Below are 25,967 nucleotides of genomic sequence, written 5' to 3' on the forward strand. Positions count from 1 at the left end.
TTTATAACAGAATGTTATTAAAAGCCAACTCCAAAAAATAAGGTATATACGTTGCATTTTATTAAAATGTAACCATACGTAACATGGTAATTTTTTAATTAAAATATCTATCTATCTATCTATCTATCTATCTATCTATCTATCTATATATATATATATAGAGGTAGAGATAGAGATAGAGATAGAGATAGATATATATATATATATATAATTTGGTTTTATATATATATAATCATGTAATTATTTCTACAACAGGTAAACCGTACGTCATTACATTTTCACCTGAATTTAACTGACGTCTTTTTTACCCATTTAGGTCAAACCTGGCGTTGATATCCACCAATCCGGTGCAGGCTTCGGCCGGTGGGCGGTGTCTGATCGACGTCACCCGGCCGGCGAGCGGGCGAGCGGAGCCATTTTAAAATTCATCCGCTACTGAACCGGAGTCGTGAAAAAGGTAAGCGAAGAAAATGTTGTGTTTAAAACGGCATCTAACGCTCACCGAGGATACCGTGTAACTGCAGCTAGCGTGTAAACTCACAATGAAGCGTTTGAAATTATTTAAATGTGGTAGTATTTTATAATTGTTGCCGTGTGACGCCATTTCGCTTTCATAACTGGATGCTGAGGCGAGAGCTGTTTGGGCCTTGTGTGTGTCGACAAAAGAAAAACAACGTAGCGGTCGTTTTAATTGATAAAAAGCTTAATTGTGAGGTATTTAGTAAAATAAAATAACATTTGTCACTATATCCATCGCTTAAGTGTATGGTGGTGGGGGGTATATCATTTTATTTTAGCGCGATAACAATTTCTCTATACAAATTCAGCCGCCGTCTCGGCGCGGCTCCAGCCAGTTTTGAGCAGTTCGGTTTTAAAGATTAGCGTCCAAATAAAAAATAAAGTAGGTATCGTTCACCCCCCCAAGTGTCCCTAATTCTAAAAAGTTGTGCAATCAAGCGAGCCATTTTTACACACCACTTTATTTATTTATTTTTTTAAACAGCTAGGTCTCAGGTAGGTAGCGAATTTCTTTTGTTGTCTAAATACTTCCCCGCTTATATAACGGTGATAACACGGGCAGCACTTTATTATAACGGTCTACGTTTTTATATACATGTGTATACATAGCTTTGAAGTTTGATAAATATGTTTTGTTTTCTGTATCGTTTTTGGGGTTGTGACTGTGGGCAGTCGTGGTAGGTTAAATATTTAATAAAACCAGATACACTGTCGCTAACATGTGGCGACTAGTACAGTAATACCAAATTAAAGCAATTCTTCAACTGAGGGAACACGAAACTGCTTTGTGTCTTGGGACCTGGTTTCAGGCAGGGGTTTGATACAGCAACCTCAATTACAGCTGTACCCAGGATAAACTAAATTAAGTCAGTGCTTTGATGTGCAAGAAGTTCAGTTAGACATCACAGTTCTACATCATAGTCTTCTGCTCATATGCTATTGGATATTTTTTTTTAACGGTTGCATCATGATGTGTAAAAAAAATTATACACTGAATAAAGATGGGGAATGGGTCTGAGGACAGGGATTTACATATGTGAACATGATTGATATCTTATTTAACATCATGTAATCCAAGAAACTACAAAATGATTAATGCAGGAGTCTACCGGAACCCAGAATATTAGTAGTACAGTAGTATTTCATGTTAGATTTTGAAATTACATATTTTTTTCAAATTCTGTTAAGTATATGGAAAAATACCAAGCGGTGTGTAATTCAGTATGCTAATGTAAGACTATTCAGCGGGTTTTGTTCAACTTTTGAGTTAAAATTAGTTAATTACCAGTCGCCCATATCTGTAGGGTGATGGAAAACCTTTGGCCATATGCTGTTGGTCTCCTTGAGATTTTATTTTATATTCTATTCACCTGTTGACTTGCAACGGTTTCCCTTCCCTTCAGCCGCGATGGTGAAACTCTTCATTGGCAACCTGTCCCAGGACACCACGGCGGACGAGCTGCGGCCGCTCTTCTCCCAGTACGGGAAGGTCAGGGAGTGCGACGTGGTCAAGAACTTCGGCTTCGTGCACATGGACGACAAGGAGGAGGCGGACGAGGCGATCCGCAACCTGCACCACTACGAGCTGAACGGGCAGCCCATGAACGTGGAGGTCAGCCGCAGCAAGACCAAGGCCTCCACCAAGCTGCACGTGGGCAACATCAACAGCAGCTGCACCAACCAGGAGCTGCGCGCCAAGTTCGAGGAGTACGGGCCGGTGATCGAGTGCGACATCGTGAAGGAGTACGCGTTCGTGCACATGGAGCGGGTGGAGGACGCCATGGAGGCGATCAAAGGGCTAGACAACACTGCTTTTCAAGGTGAAATAAGAGGGCCAGCAGCAAGGCAGGCTACCAAGTCTCATAGCAAACGGGGGGGGGCTTCTCTCTTTTAAAATGTAAAATTTAAATTGCTGTAGAAACTTTTACAGCCACTGGAAGCCGTTTTCAGTGTCCTTGCTGGCTCAAGAGAAAACGGTCCCCGGGACAGATCTGTTGGTGGGGCTTGCAATTTATTTATTTTTTTTAAATGGTGGCCCTTCTTAAGAGAGGTGAGGGACAGATAGGTGACGAGACATCGGAGGAACTAAAGCATCGGTCTGCCTCCCCAGGGTTCATTTCAAATTCGGGTTTCAATTTTCCGGTTCGAGTCGCGAAGTTTGTTGTCTCGCAAAGTTCCGGTCATTGAAGTTCTGTATGTAAGAACTTATTTATTTTATTTATTTAAGATGCTGTGGGGAATTTGTTTCCAAACTGTGTGCAACTACACCGCACTCGGTTATACATCTGTAATCCTAATTTATACTTTTACAAAAAAAGTAATTTTAAAAGATAGATCTGTATTGGTTTTAGTTGGACGTGGTAGCTGTATGTTCTGCTAATACCAGTGTATTCTTAACCCCTGTTTCTTTTAGCCTCACTGCATTTCTTTATTTAGGATTACAGAGGCTCACGGTAGTGGTTACAGACATGGAGTGGCGGTTCATGTCAAGGGAGGCAGGGCATTAGAGGGGAGAGTTACGTATGCATGAGAAAAGCGCACTCTCTCTCTCTCCTCTCTCTGTCTGTCTGTCTCTCTCTCTCTCTCGCTGTCTGGCTCTCTCTCTCGCTGTCTGGCTCTCTCTCTCTCTCTCTCTCTCTCGCTGTCTGGCTCTCGCTCTCTCTCTCGCTGTCTGGCGCTCTCTCTCTTGCTGTCTGGCTCGCTCTCTCTCTTGCTGTCTGGCTCTCTCTCTCTCTTGCTGTCTGGCTCTCTCTCTCGCTGTCTGGCTCTCGCTCTCTCTCTCGCTGTCTGGCGCTCTCTCTCTCTCTGTCTGGCGCTCTCTCTCTCTCTTGCTGTCTGGCGCTCTCTCTCTCTCTCTCTCTCTCTCTCGCTGTCTGGCGCTCTCTCTCTCGCTGTCTGGCTCTCTCTCTCTCTCTCTCTCTCTCTCTCTCTCTCTCTCTCTCTCTCTCTCTCGCTGTCTGGCTCTCTCTCTCTCTCTCGCTGTCTGGCGCTCTCTCTCTCTCTCTCTCTCTCTCTCTCTCTCTCTCTCTCTCTCTTTCTCTCTCTGGCTCTCTCTCTCTGTCCAGTCCCCAGTCCCCATGGCAAACCTTGTTTTGCGTCTTTCTCTTAAAGGCAAGCTGATGAGCGTGAAGCTTTCGACGAGCCGGCTGCGCACCGCGCCGGGAATGGGAGAGCGGACGGGTTGCTATCGCTGCGGGCAGGATGGTCACTGGTCCAAAGAGTGCCCGATGGGTCAGGACGGCTCCTTCTCGGAAGGTCCCATGCCCCGCGAGGGGAATGGGTACGGCGGTCAGGGCTATGGCGGTGGCAGGGGGTTCACCGGGGGCTACGGTGCGGGCCCCGGGTTCGGCAGGGGAATGGGCTACGGTGCGGGCCCCGGGTTCGGCAGGGGGGCAGGCTTCGGCGGTCCTGGGTTCAGAAGAGGAGACGGCTATGACGCGGGCCCTGGGTACGGCAGGGGCGAGGGGTTTAGCGGCGGTGTGGGGTATGGCAGCGAAGCGGCTTACGGGGGCGCCACGAGCTACAGCAGCAGCAACAGCAGCAGTGCGTTTCCAGAGCGGCCTTCCAGCTACGAAGAGAGAGACCGCTACAACGTGGTCGACTACTACGAGAAGTACCGGGCCCGGCCTTACGGCATGCCCTCCTTCGAGGACAGGAGGGTGGCCTCTCTCCCCCCTCTTCCTCCTCCACCTCCTCCTTCCTCCTCCATGATGAGAGACCGCCTGTCTGCCTCTGCCCTCAACCCCTATGAGAGGCGCCCCATGCCCCTCCCGCCAACTCCAGTCTCCTCCTCCGCCTCCTCCTCCTACTACGCACGAGAGCGCAGCCCCGTCCGCCGGGCTCCCCCTGTGGCAGAGGGGTACGGGTACGAGCGCTCCCGCCTGTCTCCGGTCTCCTCCTCCCTCTCCAGGAGCTCCCTGTACGAGGCGCCGCGGGCGAGGGACCCCTACGCGGAACGGGCACGCTATGCTTTTTAATCGCACGCGCCGACAGGTGAGAGCCACAGAGCAGGCATCTACTGTGGGGAGGTGGGGGTTAAAAGACGAGAGAGAGTTTTGGTTGTGCAGCGGGTTTTGAACTGTGTTTTTAAACTGCTGTCGTAAAGACCGTGCAGTAGATAATGTACATACGGTGGTAACTACAGGTTTAATAGGAGGGGAGGGGATGAAGAACCAGAGCTTATGGAGGTTTTTAGTTAGTTTTTTTTATATATATATATAAAAGAATTCCCCTGCGTACAAATGTAAGCAGCTGTAAGGGAGGGGGGGGTTAAAGCGAGTAGCTTCATTCTGTGTTCTGAGCCCCGCGCTGTGCCCTGTAACCCGCTCATCCCAGTGTGATCTGCTCTCTTTTCAGGTTTGTATTTACCGCGGGGGGGGGAAAAAGATCCTCCTCTTCCCGAGCTCCACGCGACGCGAAATCGGCCGTCTCGTTTCACGCGGAGCGCGTTTCGACTCACGGGAAGGACGGTATCGCGGGGGCTTCTCGTCGTGTTTCTCCAAGCTTTTAGTATCTCGTTTCTGATCTTCCGAACTTCTTCTTCTGACCAATTCAAGCCTGCTTGTTTGTGTAGTGACACGCACAATTCCTCAGTTCTTCGTAGACAGCCCTCTTGAGGGGTATTTGCTGTAACTGTTTGCTGTTTTTGATGTTTAATCTTGATGTTGCTCATTTCTGCACAAGGGAGGGGGGGAGGAGAACAATGGCTCCACGGATTCAGAGATGGGTTTGTATTCAACTTTACAGGATCTGCTGCACACGTGATGAGTCGTTTGATGTTTATATCTATCTCTCTATCTATATCTGTATACATACGTACATGCATACATACATATGCACAAATAACATTAACACAGTCCAAATCAACAATGTGTGGAGACTTTGGAACATTGTTCACTATAAAAAAAAAAAGGCTATTATCAACAGGGTGTTCCTCCTTTCTGGCAGTGGCAGAGTCATCACTGGGGGGGGGGGGGGGCGGAATTCTGAAATGATATAATTTGCATTGTATTTTTTGTTGTTTTTGTTTTTTTTCTGGCTAGCACTTCTTGTGAACCCAGTACTTAACTACCAAGTCTTCTGATATGTGTGTTGTTTTTCATAGGGACTTTTACACTTTCCGGGGGGGGTGGACCAGACATGTCACGTCACACCTTGACAGCTAAAACATTAGCCTGATAATGCCTGCAATGAGAGAGTTTCCAGTCTTACGATTTAAAAAAAAAAAAATGAATGAAATTTAAATTCTGCTGCGGCTAGTAGCAGGTTTGGGTGGTATTCCAAAGAATGGGCTTAAAGCGAGACAGAACCTTTGTGTTTGTATCCTGTATCCCCAGAAATGCGTTTGATAACCTGCAGTGAAGGGAGCTTGAGTGTATTCAGTATATACATACGTCTGTGTGTGTGTGATTTTTCTTTTTGTTTTTCTTGTTAATCTTTCTACTCTTGCTTCCTAATGAGCTCTCTGTAGTATTTGTAGTTTTCTTTTATAATAAAACAGTGTTTTAAAAAAAAAAAGAAAAACACTCAATGGTAGTAATGCTAGCAGCAATGCCCTTGGAAGTCTTTCTCGGTGGCTTTTCAATTCGGAGGTTGTGGAGAAAGACTGCTGCTTGTGGGATTGTATAGGTTTCTTTTTCGGGTTACGAGATCTGGTGGAAGTGCTGCTGGATATCCTCTGTGTGTTAACAGTTCTGAGGCAGGAGACAGTCCAGAAGCAGAATCTGCACTTCCTATCTGCATGTGGAAGATGATGATCATTTACATACGTTTCCTTGACAGCTTCATTTGCTTATTTCTGCAGAACCTGTAACAGACACCTATCCAGCAGTTCTCTTTTAAAACCACAAATGTGCAGCTGGCCACACTGCAAGCAGTAGAAGCAAGTAAAGCCTTTGTTTTTATCTATTTATTTTAAATGTTGCACAAGGTTCTGTCTCACTTTAGGCTTCCCTGTTCTCCACATATTGTGTGTTTTCATATATCTTTTATTACTGTGTAAGTGAACACAGCCTAGTGAATTTTTTTTTTTTTTTTTTTTAATTTGTGTTGTCTGATAAAAAAAAATAAAAAATAAACCAAGCTTTTGGTGAAAGAAGACCTTTTGTGTTTTTATTGGTTTGGGGGGGGCTGCTGCTGAGTTGCAAAGTGACATCAGTATAACAAGACACGAGGTGATGTAAGGTAACTGTCCAGGTAAACGCAATGCAAGCCAAGCCATTGCTTTTCAATGTATGTGGTGTGGAAGGGTTCAGAATCAAAGCACCAGGAGTGTTGAAAAGAAGGCTGGCCGTACCGAGGCACTGATGCCTTGAACCCTGGAACCTGCTCTGGGCACTCTGGGTGTCTTCAGCCTCTTTATTATCGGAACATTAACACACAGGGCGTACCCCGAGTCCAGGTATCCGGCGAACGCAGGTTTAATAGGTGATGATGTCATTGGTGCCTGAAGAGTGGGCATCCCTGCTGATAAGAGGCTGCGGTTTTAATGTTAAAGCCATGGTTTTCACTGCAGTCTGGGAACCGTTAAGGAACCCGTCCCTGTTAAAGAGAGTGCTGATGAAATGTAAAGTCGGGGTGTACCTGTGACATCGATTCTAACGCCGGGTTGTGAAACGGGGGCGCTACAGCTGCGTCTCAAACTTGTGGTTGACAGTAAAACTGTTTGGAAGAGCAGTGGGGGGCAGGTCGGTTAAACTTCTCTATGAACCCAGTACTAGCGTATCATTGGCTTTTCTTACAAGACAAGTAAGCGATTGTGTTGCTGGCGGTTTGAGCAAGGAGGAGACCCATCTGGTGAAGGTAAAACGTTTGGCAGACTCGGGTGAGACTGTTATAGGGACCTCCTGGTTGCAAGCCCGTTTCTTTTACCACTGGAACACACAGCCTCCACATAACGACAATTACTACCATTACTCATTAAGCTTGTAGCATTATTCTTAAACTTGGATACAGTTTGCATATTTAATATATATATTAAATTTTTCAGGTTTGTTGCTGCCATCTGCTGGTTCATTCATGTATTGTACCTAAAGCACCACCACTGCTTGAATGTTATTTGATGGCAAAATAATAATAATTCATATTATTATTATTATTATTATTATTATTATTATTAATAATTCATATTTATTTATTTATTTATTTATTTATTTAGCAGACGTTTGTAAACTTTCTTCTTAAACTCAGCAGAGTAAAAATAATATTATAATATATAAATAATATTAATATTTGTTTATTTAGCAGATGCCTTTATCCAAGGCGACTTACAGAGACTAGATGTGTGAACTATGCATCAGCTGCAGAGTCACTTACAACTACGTCTCACCCGAAAGACGGAGCACAAGGAGGTTAAGTGACTTGCTCAGGGTCACACAATGAGTCAGCGGCTGGGGTGGGATTTGAACCGGGAACCTCCTGGTTACAAGCCCGTTTCTTTAACCATAAGTAAAACCTCCCTGTCATTTAAATATGTTATATAATAAAATGTACTACTATTGTATAATAAAATGTATTACTGTTCACCTTTTAAATGTGTGTGTGTGTATTTAAAAAAAATAAATAAATAAACTTTGTTTACTGAAAAGCTTTATTTGCATAGGTTAGTGATACAGTACAGTTTAAGTAACATTAATTTGATACTTTGTATAGAGATGACGCTTCGTTATTTGTTTATTTATTTATTTTACACAACGCTTTAGTAATTTTAATGCAACGCTTCAGTGAGTATTAATACACCATACGGTTCTGACGTCACTTTGCCGCTATACGGCAACGATAACTTTTATTAAGTTCTAAACCAATAAGCAAAAGGAATCCTTGTGATGGACAGGTTATTACCCAATCACTCGTTGACAAACCCAACCGGAGAGTGGGTGGGAGAAATTAGAGTTATCCAAAAAAGATCCAATTAGATGGAATATAGAATCGAACAGGCACATTCGCCAGCCAATGAGAGACGTGTTGGGGTGGTCTGTTGTCCTCCATTGTGGTGCGCGGGTCGACATGTAAAAGCGTTTCGTGTTCGAGAAAGAGGTTCGAAATCCGTTAAACCGCGTATTCAAATTTCCTCTCATAACTCTATCTATATACAAACACATATATATATTTTTAAAAGAGAGTCTTTTCTTTTAAATTAAAACGGTTTGTTTATTTCGTGTTTCGGGGTGAAATGGCGACGGGAGCAAACGCCACGCCGCTAGGAAAGCTGCACCCGAGTATCGGCGCCAAGCGCGGTTTCGAAGCCGGGCCCGGCGCTGGAATGATGGCCCCGCCGATCCCGCCGCTCCCTTACCCGCCGCCTCCGACTTTCCAGCAGCAGCCGCCGCCGCCGCCAGTGCCGTTCCCCCAGTTCACAATGCCCACGCCAGGCGCTTTCACACCGCTGCCCCCACCGCAGCAAGGAGCCGGGGCCCTGCCGCAGTCTGGCGGCGGAGGTGAGTTTGAAACACCGGGGATGTATTGTGGGCCTAGCCGTGAAGCCCGAGAAGGACGGTTCAGTCGTGGGTCGAAGCGGTTTACAGTATTCTGGATACAATACAGGGATTAATTAAATGCAGCAACAACAAAAAAAGTTATTTTTTTAGTTTTAGGGCTGGTCTTATTTACGTAGGTTTTTTTCTTATTTAGAACTAGCTGTTTTATTTACATAGATATGAAAAATAAACGTATTAAATTAATCTATATCGTCCTAATAATAAAACGCATCTTCATAATATACGTTGGCCGACGTAAATTCTATTGTTAGTTTGCTGCATACGTATTTTTTTAAAATATTTATTTATTATATATATATATATATGTGTGTGTGTGTGTGTATATATATATTATTATTATTATTTATTTCTTAGCAGACGCCCTTATCCAGGGCGACTTACAATTGTTACAAGATATCACATTATACATTATTTCACATTATTCAGATATCACATTATTTTACATACAATTACCCATTAATACAGTTGGGTTTTTACTGGAGCAATCTAGGTAAAGTACCTAGGTCTGGTAGAACACATGGACCCTGAACTCTCCAGTTATTGATCTTTTCCAGGATGAAACTATACGATTTTAATACAGCAGTCGTGCTGGTAAATATCTTAAATCTACAATGGCCCATTAAAAAAAAAAAAAAAAAAAGTCATATGATTTGATTAGTCTTCCAGTGTGTCTTTCCCAACACACTGCTAGGCTGTTTACGTTTTTTAAAGATATTACAGGCACACAATCTGTCTACCTCCGTGACTCTGTAGACCAGTAAACATGCGTGCGTGCTTCTGAACTGCCTGCTGAAGCAAGCGCTTGTGAATGTGCTGCTGCAGGTCAGGGAATCGAAACCAGAGTAAAACAAAACTGGGGGAAAAATCCCAAATACTGTATAAAACTGTAAACTGGAAGGAAAAAGGGACGTTTTAAAGCTAGCAGTGAAAACTTTTGTAAATGATTTGTCATTAATAAACATGTGTGGGTTTCCCCCGATTGAAGAACACTCCCTGTAATTATGAAAGGCTGTTTTGGTCTCTGCAGTTCTATTGTGGTGTATTTGCAACCTAAACTTGTGGGGGGTCCTCATTCAGAAAGTGGGAACCCTGATGCACTGGTCACAGCTGTGCTGTCTGTCGCACACTAGGTGATGAACCCCATAGATGCCTGATTTAGCTTCACCAAGCTTCTCATATATTCTTAGCCTCCTATAGATGTCTCTGATTGTATTTGGGTAAAATCTGATTTTTTTTTTAATTTGATACAGATATTTGTAGCCTTTCAGCTACTTCTAAAAGGTATTGACAGTGTTGACCCAGGGGATTTTTTCGACCTGAAACAAGGACCAGGGGTCACAAATAGAGATTAGATAAAGGGACATTCAGAATAGAAAATAGGAGGCACTTTTTTACACAGAGAATTGTGAGGATCTGGAACCAACTCCCCAGTAATGTTGTTGAAGCTGACACCCTGGGATCCTTCAAGAAGCTGCTTGATGAGATTCTGGGATCAATAAGCTACTAACAACCAAACAAGCAAGATGGGCCGAATGGCCTCCTCTCGTTTGGAAACTTTCTTATGTACTCTGGGATTATGCAGACACTCTGTATGTAAATGCACTATTCCCGAGGGTTTGTAACAGGAGTAATTGCAGGAGAACCTAAAAGTGGCATTTGAGGAATTTCTCTTATCTGTTTCGAGGAGTCTTTTTCAAGTTTAGATTGCAGAGGCGCACCATTCATGGACACGACAGTAGAAAAACAAAACATTTCACTGAAACCAAGTTAAATGAGAATTCCTGGCGACCGTCGCTCATTTTGAAGCCCTCTTTCTGTTAATCCTCTAGATTTCGGCCAAAAGAGATCTCGGAAGCGTAGCCGCTGGAACGACGAGACTCCGGATCAGAAGACTGTGATTCCCGGAATGCCGACAGTCATTCCTCCAGGACTGAGTCGGGAACAGGAGAGAGCTTATATAGGTAACTGTCTATCTTCATTACCCTCTTAAATGCTCTTTCAGTGATATGATCGAAGGTCTTTTTGTCAGGTATGTAAACAGGTACACATCTTTGCACACACATGTACAGTTTGCAACAGCGGTCAAACTGACTTTAAATGTTTGATTTCATCCTTCAAAAGGTGCATCATCCATTTTTGTGTTGAACTTTTTTTTTTGTCTGTCTGTCTTTTAGGTATTTGTATTCTTTTTTTGAAGCTGTGTGATGTGCAGCAAATACATTTTGAGCTTTATAAGCAAGAACAAAATCCTCCCTTTTCATTTTTTATATAAACCTTTTTACACGAAATTGACTTTTTTAGTCAAACTTACTGTACCTGACTTGGTTTTTCATTTCAGAATAAGGAGTGAAAAGTGATTAATTTTTTTTACACAGTAATAGAGGTCTGTACCAAACACATGAGCACTACACTTATGAACCAAGTGGTTCTTGAATAACAGATGATTTTATAGTTGGTGTGAATACATTCTCCCTCTATCATGACAAAATGGTCCATCGTTAATCATTTGTATTGCACATCATAATATAGCCTATTGAAACATCACTTTTGTCATGATGCAGCTGTGCCTGTGTCCTGCATGTTACGATACCCCTCAAGCCCTTAGTGTTTTTAAGCCTTTTCTTGCCTCGAGTCCCTTCGGGTTAACACCTACCACCCACTCATCTTAATGCATTTTCTTTCATTCTAAATGTGTCAGTGCTAGTATTTTCAAAAGTGAGCAAGCATACACGTTTCTAAAAGGCACAATGGATAATCTTTATCACTTTTTTAGGAATAATTAAAAAATCTTACTTATAAAGCTCAACTGTAAAGTGGAACACTGTCCAAAGCAATGCTGCAGTACTATTTTTTATTTATTTATTTATTTTTCTCTTGTGGCATTAAGGTTTGCATACCACTGGGCATCCATTAGCAATAAGGAAGGCTGTGCTACATGTGTAATGTGTTTTGAAATCTCGTTCCCCCCGCTGCTGATCAGTTTGAATGAACAGCTTGTTCCCTTAACCATGATGCAGTGTTATCTCCTTTTTATATGTTTAGGATTTGAACCTTGTGTGTAAACGGCAGCCTCACTTTTCATTTGCTTGTGTTCAAATGAAAGCGGGCCATTTCCATTGCATGCAGCAGCTAACTCTGTCGTTTTTAATATGATTGATTTTACAGCCCTTGCTGAAGATCTCCCCCTTAGCAGTTTCTCAACATGCTTGTAGTATTATTGGCAACGTCTTATTGCTGGTACAGCTGAATATATGGCAGTAATAACCTAAAGTCATTCACTTGTGCTCTAGCACCCGTGTTTCAGAGTGCAGGGGTGATTTGTTGAACATGAACTATTTCTGTCTTTGTTAATGGTTGGTCTTCCCTTGGTATGTAAACGTTTATGTTCTGCAACCTTTTTCTTTTCGTCTGTGGTTTGTTACTCACTTATGTTTAAGAGATCTGGTCATTCATGATTTCATTTAAATAGGTGTGTGTGTGTATTTTACTCCTGTTGAAATATGTGAAAATATAGGAATAACTAAACATTTCCCTGCGGCCAGTGTTTCCAATAATCCCCTCTAACACCCTTTTCAGCACTTCTGTTATGCTTGTTTTAAAGGAGTTTAAAGATTTGCTGACTTTTTTTTTCTCTCTTCCTTAGCAGGGCAGTTAGTTGGTGTGTGACTTTAAAATTATTTAACAGCCCTAAATTTAGCGGTGTGTAGAAAAACAAACAAACCCTAAAACCAAATTTAAGTGGTGTTGCCCGCATAAAGGGGCACAGGAACTGTAACAGTTTCAAGTCGTAACATCCTAAAATTATATCTATTTTTATTGAAATAAATAATAGGTGGCTTTTCTGTTTGGCAGGAGCCTTTTATTGTAAAACGAACCAAGCATGGCCTTACTGCAGGTTTTGCCATTGTCAAGCAGTATCTACAGCTCTGGCCAAAGGTTTTGCACACCCTATAGAATCGAATGAAACCTGCTGAATAATGTTACATTAACATATTGTATTACATACTGCTTTGTTTATTTCCATATACTTCACGAAAAAGTGACAAATTGGTGTGACATTTCAAAATCTAACATGAAATACTATACCAACTATTATGGCTTCCAGTAGACTTTTTGCAAAATCATGTTGTATTTTTTTTGATTACACGATAAAAAAAAAGATCTAAATTATGTTAATTTAGTTTTATTTTTATTATGTCTCGGTTCTGAAATTCTAGGTGATGCAAAACTTTTGTCCATAGCTGTACTGTTCAGTCCTGCATGTGGCTTGAAAATGAATCCCCCCCCCTGGGATGCTGCTGCAAGCTAGTCCTTTGCAGCCATCAAGCAGGGAAAGTGCTTGCAGATTATGTTGACCAGTATCAGTTTTAACAATGCAACAGTTTTGTTTTTTAAATGAAAATGAGATGCATTCAGGTTTCCACAGAAGGCATAACATTACATTCAAATCCTCTCCCAATCAGGATGTATACCTAGAATCTTTTATTCGAAAGCTAAGTGGACAGATGTGTATAATCTCCCATCATGTGGCCTGCCTTCCATGGAAACCTGCTATCTGTTTTAAATGTTTGTGAAATGTTGAATTATTTAACCGTTCTCCCTTGACTAGAAGCACCTCCAGTAGTTTACTGTAGACCCCTGCAAGTGAACACTGCTCCCTGCAAACGACTCCGCTCTTTGCTGAGAAGCTGTTTTGTTTTCCAATGAGGGGAGAAGGGTTAAATTGACTATTAAAGTTGCCAGAAATAATAATTAATAATTAATGAAACCTCTTGTTTTCCATGTTTTTTTTTTTAATCATAACTATTTACAAAAGACTTTAACCGAATTTCTAGAGGTGTGTGTTTTTTTTTTTTTCGTTGGTAACCATATCTTTTTTTTCCGTCCTTGTTTTTTCTTTCCTAACCTGATTTCTTCCAGTCCAACTGCAGATTGAGGACCTGACCCGTAAACTGCGTACAGGAGACCTGGGAATCCCTCCTAACCCTGAGGACAGGTTGGGCAAAGCTTTTAACCCAAGCACAGTAACGTTTTTTATCTTGTCTTGTTAAATGAAAGAACCATTCAGTACCTGTGACGTTAGGTTCAGTTTACTCTCGCTGCTAGCTACAGGTATGACTGAATTTCACAATCAGTCAAATCTGGAATGCTCTTTTATTTAAACAATCTAATAATGGATTTTGTATCAAATTTGAAATTGTGTTTTTGAAGTCTTCAGTTTAACACCTTTTACAATCAATCCAATCTTTTATTATTATTTGAGTGTTTGCAGATGAATGCCAAAGTGACCCTTTTCCCAGTCTTTGTATACTTTGGATCTGCATGTAACATCAATCTGACTGATAACAGTTTGCACTGTTGGCATTAACTTTGCACTGCAAGGAATTCTGTTACATTTAGATCAACAGTGAGTGTTTCCAGTCTTAGATGGCCTTTCCAGCCCAGGTCTTTTGTACTCTTATATCCTTTTGTATTTTAACCCATCAGACTTCCTAAAACCAGATTGATTATACTTATAAAACCTGGGCTGGAATATCCCCCTTGGACTGGAGTCGCGCCCATCTCATTATTGTTCTTGTAAACACACTTGTGGTATAGATCTAAAATATGATGCATTTTCAACACCTCTTGGAGTGAATATTTAACAGATTCTCATGCAGCCAAGCAAAAAATTGAATCATGCAAGAATATAATGTATTCCTTGCTGTGCAATAGACGAGACTACAGTGCAAAATGTGCAATACAAAATCCTGATTTTAAATATATAAAAACAAGTTAATGATGAATTAGGAATCTTCTGAACAGATAGTTTTACATGTGGACAATCTGCTACATGTGGTATATGCATTCAGGATGAGCAATTAACAAAGTTATAAATGAAGTGAAACGTTTAGTATTAATGCAATAGTTTGAAGTATTTTGTTTCTGGGTATAGACTTTTTTTTTTGTTTTCTTTTTAAATCGTACCAAATGCATGTAGACCACTTTAGTTTCTCTGTGTATATCTGGTTCTGTTTTAAGGAGCAGTTTGCATTAAGAAGGTGGAGAGAATGAAATGTGATTTGATGGCAGCATCTAGGACTGCTCGGTCTTCCTGGACTGCATCATTGGTGGATCTGATATTTCTCTAGGGTTAGGATTAGGGCTCTCGGAGTAATTGATGCACTATGTGTTTTAGGCACTGTATATTACTGGGAGGTATCATCTTTATACAAGCTTTTAGTTACTAAAATAGTGGCTATTCTAATTGTGCTGTTCACAAAAAGAAAAAATTGACAACTTTCTTTTGTAGCACTTAAACAGGTATGAAAAAGATGTTATAGAATAGTTTTATTAAGTCAAACAGGTGTTTTTTAAATGAAATGTTAGATGGCTGGTAAATTATTTACATAATCTTACATAACCTTTTCAATGCTGGGAGAGAAAATAAACCCGCTGGTGTGGCTGTCCCAGCTGTGAACCTGCGCTAATGTTTCATGAACACACTGTTGGGCTGCTGTCTTCTAGTTACAGTTGTCCTTGCAATCTTTCCCTCTCTCATCAAAACTCCAAAATGGCAGCCAGTTTTAGCTGAATCATCTTTCTCTCCACCTCGCTGAGCTTCTCTTATCTGGGTCAATTCCTTTTTAATGAACGCATTGAAATGTTTTTTTTTTTATTTTATATAACATTAACTAGTCTATCCAGCCTGCAAGGAAAGCTTGAGTCTTTAGCTAAATGAATGTGTTTGTTGCTGTTGAGTGATATGTCCTTAATACAGTGAAAAGGGGGATGATATCAAAAGCCACTATTTTATAATTTAATTTATTTGTTAAATTCTTCAGGACTTGAGCCTGTCAAGTATTTCTTGCCATTGCATAAACTACCACTCTACACAAAGTGGAGAAACACATTGCGAAAGACATTTCTTAGCACAGCCATTGAGTTTAAATCTGTAGTGTAACCCGTACAGCCTTACTCGCTGTTGCACATCCTCGGATATGAAAGGCTCTTGGCAGTCACTGGGAGCATGTGCAACATAAAATTGGCACCCCGATCCTCCTACAAGGATTTCCAGGCGTTTTGAAGGAGGGAGGGAGTGTTTCTTTTATATGACTTGGCTACAGTAACCAACTCTTGACAGTTGAATACTATTGTCCTATATGCAGTAGTGGGAGTCAGGATATTTAATGGAACACAGTGCTGGTGGTTTAACATATATAGTGTGTGTGTATATATAGTCCTTGACTAGGAAGAAATGTGTTTTAATTTTTTATTGTAAGGTGGGGGACTATCAAAACTTGGTTTCAATAGGGAGTAAAGGATTATAGTTTTATTTTAATGAATGTTTGAGGAGCTTGGCCAAAAGGATTTTCAAGAACAGGATCCGATTCTCCATATTCTAGAACTCCCCTTCAGCACTTTGAGATATATAAAGCTTCAGTCTGAATTAAAGCAGGATTTTCAGGTGGTCTCTGTTGGGTTTTCGGGATTGATCCTAATTATTATTTTTTTCTTAACTGTTGGAACAAGCAGCCCTTAAGCGGCTTCTGTTTAGGGGAGGGAGGAAAAAAACAAAAATACCTTAACTTTTTTTTTCTCTCTAACCGAATTCCCCCACTCTAACCTTTTCCAAAGCAGAGCCTTTTTTATACAGCGCTACAGGTGTGACTGTCACCAGGTTCAGCAGTGAATGGAGTAAGAGCCCGGTGTTCTCAAAGGCTGCTTTTTACAGATCATTTATCTTGTTTTAAATTGAAATATTAAGACCTATGTACCTACCCTGGCTTTATATGCTAGTTATCCCCCTTCAACCCCCCTTGGGTCTAACATTTTGTTAACCTTCAATATATATTTTTCTTAATCTCTTGGTGAATCCTGTACGCAGTGTACATATCAGGGTTAGCGATGGACTGTGTGGGTTTGAACTTTGGCACTTTATTTTTTTTTAAGTAGCTGTTGCTCACCACTTCAGTGAGTTGGTACTGGTGGAAGGCATATGACCCTGGCTACTAGTTTATTCAGATCTCCCTCCCCTGCGAGCGGCAGTGACACCCAGCTGAGGGTCAGTGGTGTTTGGTTTGGCTAAATCGCCATTCCTATGGAAACGGTGATGCCCTACACAGAGGTTTTGACTACAAAGAAGCGTTTCTCATTTTGAGTTTATTCCAGTTTCTTTTCGTGTTTAAGTTCAGTGCTGTTGGGTGTGTAATAGTTACGGGTGCTCTCCACAGCGGCTGAGAAAAGCTGATGCGTTGTGCAGAGAAGCAGTCGGCACCCATCCCAGCGGATGTTTCTGCAGTTCCATTAGGAATGACAGCCCGGTCAACATCAGTCACCCTCAACTGGATGGCATCCCCTGCTTGCTGTGGGAGAGATGCCAGTCGCTTTGTGCAGCCAAAACATTTTTTCTGTGGTGGTCTGTGGAGGTGAAGGGATGTTTGCCTCTGCAGGCCTGCCTTCCACCTCCCTCCTGCAGTCCGATGTTTGAGCTGGGATTGGAACTCGGGATCTCCTGACTCCCAGTCCTTTTTCTCCTGCATTCTTACAACTATCTCGATTGATAAAATCAGTCTTAATAACCCCCTGAATTTGATTTGATTCCTTGCTGTTTTACCAGCACAGCTTTTTCGCAGGAGTGTTTACTGGCACAAGATAACACCTCTTTCTAGCTCTGCTACCACAGGCTTGTGTTTTTATTAGTTTATTGTATTGTGCAAGTATGGCCCTTTTCACATCCATAACCGCTGGGATCTCCAGTAAACAGCACAAGTGGAGTTTTAACTATTTCTCCTGTTCCTGGCTTTTTAAATGATTTTTTTGTGGCAAAACGCAGAATATCTTGCAGCTAGGATGTTTTAAAATTGTGGTGATAACCACCGTTTCACCTGTGCTAGCGTGCAGAAATCTAGCACTGTTTACTCTTCTCTTTAACAGACTCAATCTGCTTAACTGGTTTTCAATTTTCCCTCAAATAGTAGGGGTTACTTGGTTTAAAATAAAAAAAAACAAAAAACTTAGAGGTTCACTTTCCCCTGGAGTGAAGTGAATTGTGCTACTGTCTTGTGTTTAACTGCTGCTAGATTAGCCAGTTGTAGGGAAGGTGTGTGTTTTTTTTGAGAGAGAGATGTGTTAGCAGGAAGATAACTGTTTCTTGTTTTTGTCTCTCTCCCTTCCTTCCCCCTCTTCCCCTAAATCCTCCACAGATCCCCCTCTCCGGAGCCCATCTATAACAGCGAGGGCAAGCGGTTGAACACGCGGGAGTACCGCACACGCAAGAAGCTGGAGGAGGAGAGGCACTTGATGATCCAGGAGATGGTCGCCCTCAACCCAGAGTTCAAACCGCCTGCCGATTACAAGTGAGTAAAGACCACAGGCTTCGACCTGCATTTACTGAATAGTACAGAAGCAAACTCCTGATTGTACACGCTGGATAATCTGCCTCTCTCCTCTGCAGGCCGCCAGCCACGCGAGTCAGTGACAAGGTGATGATTCCTCAGGATGAGTACCCCGAGATCAACTTCGTGGGGCTGCTCATTGGACCCAGGTAACCTCACAAGTTTGGGAGCGAGATGCTCTTCAAGGTGAACGTGCCGTTTGCCCCTGCTAAGGGAATCAGATTTTAATAGCATCTAATCTTAAACTGATTTGTAATTTATGCCACGCTAAAAATGCATGATGTAGCCTTTGTGGTGAGGGGGGGGGGGGGGGGGGGTGACGACAAGAGGCAGTTGTAAGTGTTTTACATGCTTATTATGATTTGTGTGATCTCTACAGCAGCTGTATGGAAGCATGAATCATACTCCTGGGGTTTGGATTAGCTGAAGGCTACTGTAAATGGAAGCCGGGGGGGTGTGTGTTGTATGTGTGTACATTTTAATGGTGGTTGTCCGTCCCCGTCCCCCCCCCCCCCTGCAGAGGGAACACGCTGAAGAACATTGAGAAGGAGTGCACAGCCAAGATCATGATCAGAGGGAAGGGCTCCGTGAAGGAAGGGAAGGTGGGCCGCAAGGACGGGCAGATGCTGCCTGGAGAGGATGAGCCTCTGCACGCCCTCGTCACTGCCAACACCATGGAGAACGTCAAGAAGGCAGTGGAGCAGGTGAGGAACACGGGGCTGCTGCACTGGGGCACGTGTCCCGCAGATAGAAAGTATGCTGACTTTCGGATTTTTGCAATGAGTTGCATGAAACAGGGTTTAAAATTTACTGACCCGTTGGTTCTGGTCATCCAAATTCAGTTTCCTCCTCGTGAAGCTTGAGTCGCTCTCAAATGCATTTTAAGAAACGGCTTCAACAACAAACGCTCAATTCTTTTTGTACGTTAATGGGTTAAGCCATTTTGATTGTGACTAAGCATTTGCTGCCTGAGTTTGATAAGTAGTTTGCATTTGTTATGTTTTTGGCTAATTCACTAGCTTTCTCCAACAAGTTTTGAGGAGCACATGTTTGGTTAGCTTCTTGTTTTAACAGCTAGTTTCTACTGGGCTCAAATCTCTTCACTTATTTGGTTTTCAATCTGTATTAAAATTTTACAAAAATTGTATGCCGTGTATAGATGTTGGCCATCTGTTTATAGGGAAGTGTACAGTAATTGGTTTCACAACAGTATTAATGAAAGGATTTACCATTTATACATGACTTACGAAAACAAAAAATGCATTCTTGTGAAGCATTGCAAATACGTCGAACTTTATTCTTAGTTTCAACGCTAGCCCTGGCCCCCTCTGCTCACAGCTCTCTCTCTCTCTTTGTCTCCAGATTCGTAACATACTGAAGCAGGGGATCGAGACGCCGGAGGATCAGAATGACTTGCGGAAGATGCAGCTGCGAGAGCTGGCCCGGCTCAACGGCACGCTGCGCGAGGACGATAACAGGTAACTGGAGGAGGGATCAGGGTTCTGTTCTGTACAGATTGAAGGGAGTAACTGGGATTAAACTAATTTCCTTCGGGTGACTTTATCTAGTAGAACCCTAAAATCTGAACCGCAAGTGTTGTCAAGGGGAACTTGGCAGATTGTCTTCAACTCTTAACGCCCATGTAAAGTCAAACTGCATGCTTTGGGGATGTCAATACTGCGGTGTGTGTTTGCTTGTTAACCCTTTTAGGTACACGGGATTTTTGCAATGAGGTGCATGAAACAGGGTTGGAACCGGTCATCCAAATGGTCAGTTTCCTCCTCATGATGCTGGAGTCGCAGTCAAATGTGTTTTAAGAAACCGTTTTGAACAAGCGCTCAATTCCGTGTGTACCTTCAGGGTTAAAATCCTTCCCTCTGTTACTATGTGTATTGACCTGCCGTCGGCTGTGTTTGCAGGATCCTGAGGCCCTGGCAAAGTTCGGAGCCCCGCAGCATCACCAACGCCACCGTCTGTACCAAGTGCGGAGGCGCCGGCCACATCTCCTCCGACTGCAAGTTCACCAGGTAAGACCGCAGCAGAGCGACCGCGGGGCCGCAGCTCTGTGCTGTGCCAGGGGCACGTGCGGAATTAGAAACGCCTGTTTTGATTTATGCGTTTCACACTTTGATTCCCTGATTTTATGAAAACAAAGTGGTAAACCTGATTTTAATAAGACAAAATGCACTTGGTAATTTTTTCAGGAGATACAGCTTTCAGGAACAAGGTTTTTTTTTTTTTTTTTTTTTTAGAAGAGGCTGTGTTAATGTTACGATTTTCTGAATGAATTTCCCAATCTTCACATACTAAATATATGCTGTTGCGTTTTAATCTTGAAGTTTTAAATTTAGTTTTTGTTGAGGAATCCAACAGTACATCTCATTGCACATTTACAATGTTTTTCAGTTTAGGAGTTCACAGGAGTATTTTGTTTTTTTAATGAGTTTTAATCTGTATCAATATTAAATCTTATTGGTACAAGTCTGACACAGCCTCCATCTTCCACTAGAGGGCGCTGGTACTCTGATGCCTTGCCAGATAAGCAGTTCAATTGCCACCATTTTAATATTAACGGCCCGCTAGTTATCTCTTGCAGAGTCTGCAAAACCGTCTGATTTACAACCAGTCATTTTGTTTATGAAAACTAGGTAATTGAATGGAAGTATAAACAATTGTGGGGGTTTACCCAGCCAAGCTGACTTCAAACAATGATGCTTTTGTCCTGCAAAATAGTTTGCAGTCCTCTCTGAGAAGTTACATCATGTACATCCTTCTAGAATGGACTTGTATAATGAAACATATTGTACGTTTTGTATTTCCTCCACACAGTACAGTGTGTGTGTTGAATCTCTGCTCCCAGTCTAACCCCAGAGCAGCTCTTTCGCCCCCAGGCAGGGAGACCCCCAGTCTGCCCAGGACAAGGCGCGCATGGACAAGGAGTACCTGTCTCTGATGGCTGAACTGGGGGAGGCTCCTGTCCCCTCCTCCACTGGGGGGGGCTCCAACAACCACCATCAAGGCAGGGGCTCTGGACCAGGCAACAACCAGGGCCAGCAGGTAAGGACAGTGAGGACAGGGGACTCCATACAGTCAGTGTTTAAATATGACTATAGAGAGACGTATTGACACATCATTTAGATTAGACATGTACAGGACTCAATACAATCTGCAGTATTGATGAAATGCTAGTTTTAACTTGTAATTATTGAATCGCTATGTAGAGGTGTCTTGAGATTAGACATGCAGTGCATTACACAGCTGTGAGATCAGTCAGCTGCTAGGAACCGGACGAGTGCCGACTGGCCTCATTTTGTGAATTCTCGTTCTAAATAAAAATCCAGCTATCTCTTTTACTTGGTACAGTCATTCTAATGGTTTCCCTTCCTGTGCAGAACCGTCCCCCCTGGATGAACTCCGGCCACTCTGAGAACCGTCCTTACCAGGGGATGCACGGAGTGGGTCATAGCGGCCATGGGGGGCACCACGGCTTCCCTCCCCCCATGTCCAACATGCACCCCAACAACGGGCCCCCTCCCCCCTGGATGCAGCCCCCGCCGCCGCCAATGAACCAGGGGCATGGGCCTCACGGGCACCACCACATGGGTGAGTCCCGCTCGGAGTCGCTGGCACTGAGCTATTGCACATCAAATACTGAAACCAAGGGATTACTGGACAGACCTTGTACAGCTCTGGCTAACAGTTCTGCAGCACCCCATAGAATGAACTCATTTTGCTTCATAAAGTCCAATGGAAACTGAATGATGTTATGTTAACATATTGAATTGCACCGCTTTATAGTTTTCCATATATTTAATGTATAGTTTAGCCTATTGCTGTTAAATGCCTTTTACAGAAAGTAAATGTGTTTTGAGGGAAGCAGTATGAGCTCTTGTGTGTTCTGTATCCCGTCTTTTAAATATTCGCGTCCTCAGTATTTCAGGTGTATTCCTGTAAACGCTTAATGATTTGCTGTGTCTTTTTTAAAACCCCAGGTCTGCTGCCTCCACCAATGGGAATGTTGCCCCCTCCCCCTCCTCCACCCAGTAGCCAGCCTCCACCTCCTCCATCAGCACCACTGCTGCCATGGCAACAGCAGCAAGCCCCGCCTCCTCCACCCACCAGCAGCATGGCAACCAGTACACCACTGCCATGGCAACAGAGTAAGTGAAAAGGATTCCTGGTAGCCTGCCTTTTTGAGCACTAATTAATTGTAAAGCTACTGCTAGCAGTGAATCATAATTCAAGGGGGCGGGGCGTTTCTGCTTTGTCAGTTAATACAAAGGGTTTAACGTTTCTACAGATGAATTCAGTGGAAATTGCCTGTGTTTGCAACTCCTAAATACACATTTTGGATGGTGTGCTTAGAATTTCAAAACCTAATTTATGTAAAGCATCCCCTGGTCCTGCTTCCCACAGTTAGAAAAGTATTGAGAGACTTCTATTCGAAACGTCTCTCATTGAATTTGATTGTTTTTTAAATGTATCACTTGGGTGTTTTTAATCGCTCTGTGTGTTTTCTCTTCCGTCACAGACACCATCACCACCTCCTCTCCTGGCTCTGGAACCCTCCCTCCCTGGCAGCAGCAACAGCAGCAGGGCTCCACTGCGGGCTCCTCCACGCAGCCCCCTCCCCCCATGGGCAACCCCTCAATGGTGCCCCCTCCTCCCGGGGTGCAGCCCCCCCTGCCTCCCGGCGCTCCCCCTCCCCCTCCCCCACCTCCTCCTGGCTCTGCTGGCATGATGTACGCACCCCCTCCCCCTCCCCCTCCCATGGATCCCTCCAACTTCGTTACCATGATGGGCATGGGCGTCCCAGGCATGCCCCCTTTCGGGATGCCCGCTCCCCCTCCTCCCCCTCCTCAGAGCTAAAGCGGACCCCCTAGCTGTAGCAATAGGAGGCTCCTCCATTCTGACCTGGGAGCAGCCTTCATCTCACACCAGTCAACACATTTAATCCTGGGTTCATGTACCAAGTATTTTTATTTATATATCTGTTTCCTTGGATATGTATATTAACCAGTCAGCTGCTTTAGCTTTTAAAAACATTCCCAGTATGATGTGGCCACCTCCCCTTTTTTTTTCTAGATACACAACTGTGAGCTTTGCTACACCTGTAGAGTTTAGATTTTTTTTTTTTCTGTCCGATCTCTTTCTTGAATGCATTCATCTATGACTTTCTGTTTTGTGTTGTGTAATTAGAACACCAGGATTTAATTTGTTTGTGGGTTGTGTTTTTAAATTAAACCCCTCCCCTTTCAGCTGCTTGGTGTACAAAATTATGAAGCGCTTCTTCTGTGGAGCAGCAACACAGAGTCTTCTCTCCCAGCCTTTAGTGCTTTAGTGACCCCCCCCTCCTCCCAACTAATGAAGGAAGAATGGGGATATCCTTTTAAATCTCAATGGTACGTAAGATTATTCCAGATTTATCAAACATGGGGGGGCTACGCCAAAGTAGCCCATCCCTGATTTTTAGACCACTTGTATTTAGTGCTGAACCAGAATTAAATAAACATGCAAAGTGGCTGCAGCTGAGAACTCGTATCCTGGCTTCAAATCCCTTTTCAGCTTGCTGAGTGGAAGCAGAGCCCACTTCACCAGGCTAGATCCGTTAGGAGTTGGGCTGCAATTTCATTTTTTTTTTTTTTTTTTTTTTAATACAAAACTATGTAAGATTGAACTATTTTGAAGTTTAACTAACAAATTGGATTAAAAAAAAAATCTTGTGGCATAAATGTCTCATTTTAATTTAAAGGTACACATTAATGACTGCCTTTCTGTTTGAAATGTAAATACCTCCTCTAAACATTAAGATCCCTTGTCCTACAACCCCCACCCCTAATAGACTCTTTTCTATTCCTATAGAAACTAGAAAAATATTGATACTTTGAGCAGGAGTTGCCTGACATCAGTGTATTCTAGAATGTTTCTGATTTGACTAACGTTGCTCAATAATTCATAAATGTTGGCTGCTTTTTTTTTTTTTTTTTTTTTTTTTTTTTTTTAATAAACGTTTTGTAGGTTGTGATCAGGGCTTGTTCTCTCCTACCTCCTTGTCAGTAAATCCTGCTCCTTGTCTCTGCTGAGGGAAGTCAGTGTAGCAGCTTGTCTTGCTCATTGGTCTGTTTGCTTCATGCTAAAGTTCCCTTTTCAGTGTTTCTGGCCTGCAGTCAGTTATATGTGCAACAGGTCTCTCAACATGTCCCCTTTCAGTGCTTCCTTTTTATTTTGCTGATTTTACCAGCTCTTGCGAGATGACTTTTTTTAAAGATTGCTTTTTGTTTCTGTAACTTCATTTGAAAATAAAGGGGAGGATACATTTACAAACTCCAGTTGTCACTCGCTGTGGGTATCGTGCTAATTTTTTTTTTGGTAATACTCGGTTTAGGTAGATCAACATGTTTGTACTCCATGGCTCTTTCCTACGGCAAGATCCTCGACTGCCTCATAATAACCTAGGTTTTGTTTCTAGGAAGGTGGGTTTTTAAACTACAGCAAGTGTACAGCAGCCCTGCCTTATGGTTTGAGGTAGATGTGTGTAAGCTGCTCTGTAAGAGGAGCTTGTGTGATTGCAAATCTGCCACCGCAAACATCTCAAACCTTTTCAGCTGCCAGCTTTGCATTTCCACTTGATTACTTTCTGGACTGCAATCGTGTGGTCACTCTGTGGGTTCTGGATGATGAAAGACCCAATGCTTTTAGAGAATGGCTTTAAAAAAAAATTAAAAAAAATAGTACATGGTTTGGTTCTGCAATTTCCTACAGTAGTTTCATTGTACAGCAAAAATAAACCTTTGTCACCAGTATTTTTCACAAAAGCGTTTTGGCAGCTGTTTGGGAGTGAGTTAATTATCAGGGCTTGTAAATACTGACTGCTAATGTGTTCCTGATCCTGACGTTATTATTATTATTATTATTATTTGTTGTTTATTTAGCAGACGCCTTTATCCAAGGTGACTTACAGAGACTAGGGTGTGTGAACTATGCATCAGCTGCAGAGTCATTTACAACTTACATCTCTCGCGAAAGACGGAGCACAAGGAGGTGAAGTGACTTGCTCGGGGTCACACAATGAGTCAGTGGCTGAGGTGGGATTTGAACCGGGGACCTCCTGGTTACAAGCCCAGTTCTTTTAACCACTGGACCACACTGCCTCCTTTTGAATATATACAGATATGTATCTCATGAAGTCATCGGATCTGATACGGCAGCCACGTGATTATTTAGGTGTTTGCTGTAAAGATCCGACTGTATTTGATACACAGTTGTATCAGTTATGTTTTTTTGCAATCCGGTCTGTTGCTAAAAGTATAATATAGTGGCGATCCAAACTCTTAAACATCTATCTCTCTCTCGTATTAATATGCAACATAAGATTTGGGTTTAAAAATCCCATTCCATCTGAAATGCCCAAATTAAAGAGAACCATTGGGATTAATGATACGTAGCCGTGTATGATTGAGAAAATGTGCAGAAGACAACTGTGTAAGACCAACAGAGTGAAGAAGTGTCTGTGGTAAGAATTTTGAACTTTTAAATATATAGAGATATGTATCTCATGAAGTCATTCGTGCAGGTG

The 25,967-nt window shown here is 42.6% G+C and overlaps 2 protein-coding genes across 3 annotated transcripts; both read left to right on the forward strand.

The window, feature by feature from the left end:
• Nucleotides 1-324: 324 nt before the first annotated feature.
• On the forward strand, nucleotides 325-6,616 carry LOC117967789 (RNA-binding protein 4.1-like). 2 transcript variants are annotated; one of them, XM_034915185.2, is made up of 4 exons: nucleotides 325-457; nucleotides 1,923-2,339; nucleotides 3,631-4,512; nucleotides 4,876-6,616. In XM_034915185.2, the coding sequence occupies exons 2-3, from the start codon at nucleotides 1,928-1,930 to the stop codon at nucleotides 4,494-4,496; spliced, it is 1,278 nt and encodes a 425-aa protein (XP_034771076.1). In that variant the 5' UTR covers nucleotides 325-457; nucleotides 1,923-1,927; the 3' UTR covers nucleotides 4,497-4,512; nucleotides 4,876-6,616. The 2 variants fall into 2 exon arrangements, with proteins under 2 accessions (XP_034771076.1, XP_058871992.1); XM_059016009.1 differs by lacking the exon at nucleotides 325-457 and adding an exon at nucleotides 502-714.
• Nucleotides 6,617-8,467: 1,851 nt separating this feature from the next.
• LOC117398590 (splicing factor 1) lies at nucleotides 8,468-24,043 on the forward strand. The gene is made up of 12 exons (XM_033997569.3): nucleotides 8,468-8,954; nucleotides 10,844-10,975; nucleotides 13,935-14,010; nucleotides 18,200-18,352; nucleotides 18,451-18,540; nucleotides 18,912-19,095; nucleotides 19,754-19,869; nucleotides 20,311-20,418; nucleotides 21,268-21,448; nucleotides 21,784-21,994; nucleotides 22,384-22,551; nucleotides 22,923-24,043. Exons 1-12 carry the CDS (start codon nucleotides 8,690-8,692, stop codon nucleotides 23,258-23,260), a joined length of 2,022 nt encoding a protein of 673 aa, XP_033853460.3. The 5' UTR covers nucleotides 8,468-8,689; the 3' UTR covers nucleotides 23,261-24,043.
• The last annotated feature ends 1,924 nt before the right edge of the window (nucleotides 24,044-25,967 follow it).

Source organism: Acipenser ruthenus, chromosome 51 (assembly GCF_902713425.1).
Source record: "Acipenser ruthenus chromosome 51, fAciRut3.2 maternal haplotype, whole genome shotgun sequence".
NCBI classification, from domain to species: domain Eukaryota; kingdom Metazoa; phylum Chordata; class Actinopteri; order Acipenseriformes; family Acipenseridae; genus Acipenser; species Acipenser ruthenus.